This window comes from Phragmites australis, chromosome 19 (genome assembly GCF_958298935.1).
Source record: "Phragmites australis chromosome 19, lpPhrAust1.1, whole genome shotgun sequence".
NCBI lineage: Eukaryota > Viridiplantae > Streptophyta > Magnoliopsida > Poales > Poaceae > Phragmites > Phragmites australis.
In genome coordinates this window covers 4,091,684-4,099,502 of record NC_084939.1, presented here as the reverse complement: position 1 = coordinate 4,099,502, position 7,819 = coordinate 4,091,684, and the positions used below count along the sequence as shown (strand labels likewise).

Below are 7,819 nucleotides of genomic sequence, written 5' to 3'. Positions count from 1 at the left end.
TGCGAGATGTTCGTGGGGGTGCCGCCATCGGTGACACTTTTCTGGCACTTCTTCATGCTGCGGTCGGCCGGGAAGAAGAGGGGCCGCTCCACCACGGATGTTGCCGGCTGCTGCAACTTCTGGTTGTGGGACGGCCTAGGGGAGCAATACATTCCCCAAGTGCTGCGAAGCAAGTGGGAGGACAGGCGGCACGACTGGTTCTACATCAACGTCAGCCCCCACGACTGTCTGACAATGCCGGAGATGGCGGCGGAACCCCAGAAGGCGACCTGGGAGGTGCCGCCGCAGATGGACGCGCGGATGGCGCCGATCCTGGAGCGCATCGTCTTCCTGCGCCAGGCCGGGCTTACTTCGGTGATGGTGGTGGCGGACTACCTGCGCCGTCGTCTGGCGTCCCTGCGGGAGCGGGTCTGGCCCTGCTGGTTTTACACCGGCCCCCAGGACATCACCCGGACCCAGATCGGCGAGGAGTGGGACCTGGGCAGGCCGGCGCTGAAGGGCCAGCTCTGGGTGGTGATCGGGGTGGATGACCTGAGCCGAGCGGAGCTCCCGTAGAAGGAGATGGCGCTCTGTGCCAATCTCGACCGGGTGGCACTGCAGGCGAAGCTGCCGGAGTTCGACGACCAGGGGCTGGTCGACCGGCTGGGGTGCCGGAACCCCGGGACTATCCAGATCCCCGGGGTGGACGAGGCGGTCGGCGAGAGGGCCGAAAGCGGCCCAGCGCGAACCGGCGGCGCGGGCACTGTGGGCGGCGGGTCGCAGGCCAGCGGCGGGGTTGCTGCAGGCAGCAGCCACCGCACCGGAGGAGGAGGCGCCACCGGCAGCGGGGCGGCGACGGCGCAGGAGGACCGGGGAAAGCGCCCCCGGCTCTTTATTCCTGTGCCGGAGTCCCCGCTGTCACTGTTGACAGGCGTGGGGGGAGACCGGGGCGGCTAGTCGTCCAGCGTGGGGCCGTCGGCGGGTGCGGCATCTGCGGTTCTGGAACCGCACTTTGGTCTGCTTGAGCCCGATTCGGCACCAGGAGACCACGCGGTGGCCCCGTAGAGTTCCCGGCGGAAGAGGAGGAGGGAGGACTCCGGGCCAACACCGTCGAGCCCGGAGTACAAGATTCCGGCAGCAAGGTGGCAACACCGAAGACCCACAGCGGCGTAAGTTTTGTCCTCCCTTCTTTCCTGGGCGTGCTTTACCCAGACTAAACTCTGAGTTTTGATCTCATTCTTCTCTTGCAGGACGCCTACGGGCGCCGACGAGAGCCAGCGGTGGCTGGAGACACTGAGGTCGAAGCCAGCCCTCGAGCCAAGCGCGCCCGAGCCGAGTGCACCGGCGGAGCCAGGGCCATCGATCACAGCGGCGGAACTAGGGCCACCTAGCGCAGTGGTGGAGCCGGGGCCGGCAGACGCGGCGGCGGAGCCGGTGAGTGCGGTGGCGGAGCCGAGGCCGGTGAATGTGGCTGCCGAGACAAAAACACAGCCGCCGCCCTGCTCCGAGCCGACAACAGCGGCCGCGCCCGAGCGTCCGGCGCCGGCCGAGTCCGCCCCGAGCGTGCCGAGCACGGGGCGGATGACCGCGGGGTAGTTTTCGGGGACCCCGAGCCCCCCAGAGGAGGCTCGCAGGGGACCCAGCGCCTAGCCGCCGCCCAGCCTGCCTGCCGACCCTCTCCCGGTCGTGCTTGGGAGCGCCTGGGTGGTGATCGGGCGGCTGGAGGCGGCCGTAGCGGGGGAGATGGCGCACCGGGAGGCGGATCGCGCCGCTCTGGCCACGGAGAGAACGCAGCTTACCGTGGCTTGGCGCATTTTCGACTCCCACCTCGCCGCGGGGCGCGCCGCCAACGAGGACGAGCAGCGCGCTATGGAGGAGGAGCGGAAGGCCTTGGAGGAGGCCCGCGCGGAGGTCGCGCGGGAGCGGAAGGCTATGGTGGACGCTCGCACGGAGGTCACGCGAGAGCGGGAAGATGCCTCCCGCCTGGCCGAAGCATCGCGGCAGCAGGCTGCCGGGGCCCTCGCTAGGGAGATGCAGGCGCAGGAGCGGGAGGAGGCGGCTGTGAACTGCAAGAGGGTAGCAGAGGCCCTCCATGCTGACCTAGCCCGCCAGAAGGACGAGGTCAACCGGACCCACGCCGAGCTCCAATACTGGGGAGAGGAGCTCCAGCACGTCGAGGGGGAGCTCCAACGTCGGGAGGAGGACATCGCGATCCGGGAGACCAACTCCGAGATAACGGCGGTAGAATTGGGTGCCCGGGAGGATCTGCTGGCCCGTCTTGGCAGGGCAGGCAAAGCTGGCTGAGGCCCAAGCGCTCGGCGCTGGCTCTGCTGGTGCGCCCGGGGGCAGGGCCTCGAGGAGCAGCTGCGGACCGTGATGGAGGAGCTCGAGGTCGCCTCGGTCGAACGGGCCAGCCTGCAGCTGATGCTAGAGGACATCCTCCGGCGGATGCAGCGGTCCGTGAGGGTGACCGGGCTCAGGCGATTTCTCGTAGAGGAGAAGGGGGCGGGCCCCGGCCAGTTCGCCCTAGGCTTCCAGAAGGTCTGCGAGCGCCTCGAGGCGCTGCCCCAGGCCGTCTAGGAACTCACCGCCCGGGAGGGGCGTGGCTTGGCCCAGGCAGTGGCCGAACACGTCCTGGCTTGCTACCGGAGCTGGGACCCGAACTTCCCGCTGGAACCACCTCAGGAAGGGGTGGTCGAAGCCGAGGAGGAGGCCGACCGGGAGGCAGTTCGGAGCATCGCCGCCGCGGTGGCGACCGGCTTCGCGCGGGAGGCGCCGCCGACCCCAGCCCTGAGGAGCAGCAGCGAAGGCTCCGACTCCGACTAGGCCTTTGTAGTAGTTTTTTCTTCTTCTTTTCTTTTTGACTCGATGTAAATATGGGAGTGATCCCTCAGAAAAGCTGTCCTTTTTGGTGAATATAATGGAAGCCTTTCTTTGGGATCGCAACTCCAGTATTCTTCTGAGTGCTTGATGAAGTTTCTGCCGTTTTCACTTGATGCCCCGTGGGGTACTCAGTCGGAGTGAGCCCGACCTTTCCATCCCCGAGAACGAAGTCGCCCCGACCACTCGTCGCCCGAGCAGTGAGGACTTCTCGGCGCGTTCAGCCCCCGAGCCCTCGTGAGTCCGCAATGGCTAAGTCAAAAGACAAAAGCACGAACTTCCTTGCTCGGGTGATAGATCGATCCAGCATGGAGCACACCATGACCGGTGAACACTTCTCCACTTTGTGACCACTTAGCAAGTAGACTGGAGACACGCGCGGGCGGGAATGCGACCAAGAGTCCCCACGGTTCGGTGGTGCCCGGGCTTAGGACGGACCGGACCGAGCACCGATAGCCCGTCCCTGGGGCCTTGGCTCCGGACTACTCGAGCGGCTCGAGCGATAGGATTACCCAAGAACCCCAGGTACTCGGTAGTTCTCGGGGCCCTATAAGCGGACCGAACACCACGACCACCATGAAAGACTTCGATCGGACATTACCGTACTTACGGTACACCTTTCTACGAACTGTTCTGTCATTCTTAGAAAAAGTGGACACGTGGCAGGGTTTTGTGCGCGAGGAGACCATCTCACCGAGCAGATTAGAGTACGAGGGCCCCCGAGGATGACTCGGGAACAAAAAAATTACTGAATGTAAATTCGTCTGAATTTAACCACTCACTGGACAGCTGTCAGCTTTTCGGCCGACCGATCCAGGAGGGGCATGCGCTCAGAGCTCGGGGTGCCCGGGAACTTGGTTCCCACGGCCGGGGCGCCCGAGCACCAGGGGGCGCATGAGGAGCCCGGGGTCAGGCGACCCCGACCACTCACGCCTGAGCGGTAGGACCACCCGAGGGCCCTTAGGGCCGAGCAGCGACCTGGGCACTGAGACCCTCGCGGTAGAGCTGCTCTTGCTTTTGATTGTCGATCTTTCATTTGAGAAAAAATAGAGAAATTCTTTGCTTGGTGCGCTCTGTTAGTGCGGTACTCATCGTAGACTGCTCTCGTTTTCGACCCGAGCCCCTCGAATGCCCAGACCGGCGGACAAGAGCAGGCAGAGCCATAACCCAGAGGTCCTATGGTTCGGTGGCACCCGAGTATGATAGACCAGACCGAGCACCGACAGCCCGCCCCTGGGGCCTAGGCTCCGGACTACTCGAGCGGCTCGAGCGATAGGATTACCCGAGAACCCCAGGGACTCGGTAGTGCCCAGAGGACTGTCACGACACCGAACGCCACAGCCTACCACATCAGACGTAAGCCAGCAGCAATTGCCCGCGCGCATACCGATCGGGATTCTTTTATCAGCGGGGAAAATGAGAGAGCGAATTTTTCTCGCACAATCGAGCATCTCGCCAGACAGATTAAACATATGGGGTCCAGAAAAATGAAATTTGACATAAGGATTGCACATAGATATACATATTGTATTGACAAATATTTTTTTTACAAGGTTGGGTGACTTACCCAGTTAGTGGTAGCCCCCGGTCAACTTGGACGGGGGGGGGGAGCCCCCGGCCTGGTTGACCCGAGCCTGCAAACATGGCCATCTACGGGAAGAACTTGCGCAGGTGCTCGATGTTCCACGGGTTGGGGAGCAGCTGCCCATCTTCTGCAGCCAACCAAAAAGAGCCTTCTCGTGGGACACCGATCACGGTAAAGGGGCCTTCCCACATAGGGGACAGCTTATTCCTTCCTTCGTGCGACTGGACGCATCGGAGAACTAGATCCCCCACCTCGAGAGACCGGGCCTAGACGTGGCACTGATGGTAGCGCCGCAGGCTTTGCTGGTAGCGAGCTACTCGGACGGCGGCATGCCGCCGGCGCTCTTCCAAATAGTCGACGTCGTCGCATCTTTGCTGCTCCTGTTCGCCTTCAGAGTAGGCATGCACCTGAGGGGAGCCTAGAGTGAGCTCGGAGGGGGGGGGACCACCTCAGCGCTGTACACGAGGAAGAAAGGAGTCTCCCCGGTAGCGCGACTTGGCGTGGTCCAGTTGGCCCATAGCACGGCAGGCAGCTCGTTGATCCACCCTTTCCCATGCTTTGCGAGCACGTTGTAGGTTCAGGTTTTTAGCCCCTTCAGTATCTCCGCGTTGGCGCGCTCGACTTGCCCATTGCTCCAAGGATGAGCGACGGAGGCGAAGCAGAGCTTGATGCCGAGGTCTTCGCAGTAGTCCCCGAACAGGGCACTTGTGAACTAAGTGCCATTGTCGGTGATGATCCGGTTCGGGACACCGAATCGACTGGTGATGCCGCGGATAAACTGGAGCACCGTGTTCTTTGTCACCTTGACGACTGGAACCGCCTCCGGCCACTTGGTGAACTTGTCGATGGCGATGTAGAGGTACTCATAGCCCCCGACTGCTTGGGGGAATGGACCCAGAATGTCCAGCCCCCAGACAGCAAAAGGCCATGACAGGGGGATGGTGTGAAGAGCCTGAGCTGGCTGGTGAATCTGCTTTGTGTGGAACTGGCACGCTCTGCAGCACCGGACCAGCTTGGAAGCATCCTGAAGAGCTGTAGGCTAGTAGAAACCATGCCAGAAGGCCTTCCCGACCAACGTGCGGAACGATGCATGGCCACCGCACTCGCCCTCATGGATCTCAGCGAGAAGCTCGCCGCCTTCTGCCCAGGTGATGCATTTCAGGAGGATGCCGCCTGCGCTACGCCGGTAGAGATCCCCATCTACTATGGCATAGCGTTTGGACTGCTGAGCAACTCTTTCGGTAGAAGCCTCATCCCTGGGGAGGAACCTTTCCTTCAAGTACCCTCGGATTTCATTCATCCACGAGGCATCTTGAGAATAATCAGCAAGCGCAACGCACTCGCCGGACGGCGGCACCCTGTCGGGGCTTCCCACTTAGGGTGCCACCGGGGTCCCCTGAATTGAGCTCGAGGTTTACCCTTCGTCCTGTTCGGCAGGCAAGACGGAAGGCCGTGTGAGTCTTTCTTCAAAGACTCCAGCAGGGACGTGTGTACGGGAGGAGGCCAGGTGGGAGAGGTCATCGGCCAGAGCGTGGTCGCGGCGAGGGATGTACCGCAGCTCCAGGCCGTCGAAGCGCTTCTCCAGCTTCCTAACTGCTGCCACGTACGCTGCCATTTGGGGATCCGTGCACTGGTACTCTTTAGATACCTGATTGACCACTAGCTGGGAGTCTCCCTTGACCAGGAGGCGACGAATCCCGAGGCCCACCGTGGCTCGGAGGCCGATGATGAGGCCCTAATATTCCGCCATGTTGTTGGATGCGCGGAACTGCAGCTGCATGACGTACCGGAGTTCTTCACCCGTTGGGGAGGTGAGAACCACTCCGGCCCCCGTGCCTTTCAGCGTGAGGGAACCGTTGAAATGCATAATCCAGTACCCGGGTGCATCGTGCCCGGGACATGTGGAGATTTCTTCTGGAACAACCTCAGGGACGGGCGTCCACTCCGCCATGAAGTCGGAGAGCGCCTGGCTTTTGATCGCCTGGCAGCTGACAAAGTGCAGGTCAAACTCCACCTGTTCCACCGCCCACTTGACTACACGCCCAGTGCCTCCTCGGTTCCGGAGGATGGGCCCCAGCGGGTACGTGGTAACCACTGAGACCTTGTGCACTTGGAAATAGTGACGCAGCTTTCGAGAAGCGATGAGCACGGCGTAGAGCAGCTTCTGAGCCTGGGGGTATCTTGTTTTGGCTTCCCGGAGGACTTCACTGATGAAGTACACCGGTCGCTGTACCTGGCGGGCCCAGACTGCGGCCTCACCCGAGGGCCTGCTACAGCCCCTAGGAACGGCGACGTGGTCGGGGCTGACCGGGTGCTCGGGCTCGACCCCCTGCTCGGGAGGAGCCAAGTGCTCGGACTCGACTCCCTGCTCGGGGGGAACCGAGTGCTCGGGCTCGACTCCCTGCTCGGGGGGAACCGAGTACTCGGGCTCGACCCCCTGCTCGGGAGGAGCCGCGAGGACGGGGGAGTGCCCGGGGGCGGCCGGGAGCTGGGACCCAGCACCTGACCCCATGCACTCATCGCGCTCCACCACCAACACCATGCTTACGACCTGAGGAGTGGCCGATACGTAGAGTAGCAGTGGCTCGCCTTCGGTCGGGGCCACCAGCACGGGTGGTGAGGTGAGATACTTATTCAGATCGCGGAAGGCCTGCTCGGCCTCCGACGTCCAGTCAAAGCGACCGGTCTTCTTCAGAAGCTTGAAGAGGGGGAGTCCTCGCTCCCCGAGTTTGGAGATGAAGCGCCCGAGGGCCGCCATGCAGCCGGCGAGACACTGAACCTCCTTGAGTCGACCTAGGGGTCGCATCTGCTCGATGGACCGGATCTTCTCTGGATTGGCCTCGATCCCTCGGCCGGAGACCAAGAAGCCGAGGAGCTTGCCCGCCGGTACCCCAAAGACACACTTTTCAGGGTTGAGCTTCAGGCGGGTAGTGCGGAGACTGTCGAAAGTCTCGGCGAGATCTTCGAGCAGGGTAGCGCGGTCTCGGGACTTAACCACGATATCGTCGATGTAGGCCTCGATGTTGCGGCCAACTTGCGAACCGAGAGGGATGCGGATAGCGCGCTGGAAAGAAGAACTAGCGTTGCGCAAACCAAAAGGCATCGACACATAACTATAAGTCCCCACCGGAGTGGTAAAAGCAGTTTTTTCTTCATCCTCCTTGGCCATGCGAATCTAGTGATAACCAGAGTTGGCATCTAGGAAACACAAAAGATCGCATCCCACGGTCGCATCTACAATTTGATCTATGCGGGGTAAAGGAAAAGGATCTTTGGGGCAAGCCTTGTTTAGATCGGTGTAGTCCACGCACATGCGGAGCTTGCCGTTGACCTTCGGGACGACAACTGGATTCGCCAGCCACTCGGGGTGGAGGA

General features: G+C 62.2%; 1 protein-coding gene across 1 annotated transcript; it reads left to right on the top strand.

The window, feature by feature from the left end:
• Positions 1–561: 561 nt before the first annotated feature.
• LOC133901074 (predicted GPI-anchored protein 58) lies at positions 562–1,575 on the top strand. The gene is made up of 2 exons (XM_062342369.1): positions 562–755; positions 1,230–1,575. The coding sequence occupies exons 1-2, from the start codon at positions 562–564 to the stop codon at positions 1,573–1,575; spliced, it is 540 nt and encodes a 179-aa protein (XP_062198353.1).
• The last annotated feature ends 6,244 nt before the right edge of the window (positions 1,576–7,819 follow it).

What these genes read in the sequence shown, in the direction of transcription:
- LOC133901074 (XM_062342369.1), top strand. Translation starts at nt 562, where the DNA reads ATGGCGCTCTGTGCCAATCTCGACCGGGTGGCACTGCAGGCGAAGCTG. An exon ending in GCGGGCACTGTGGGCGGCGG is followed by an intron (nt 756 to 1,229) that starts GTCGCAGGCCAG and finishes CTTCTCTTGCAG; the next exon opens with GACGCCTACGGGCGCCGACG.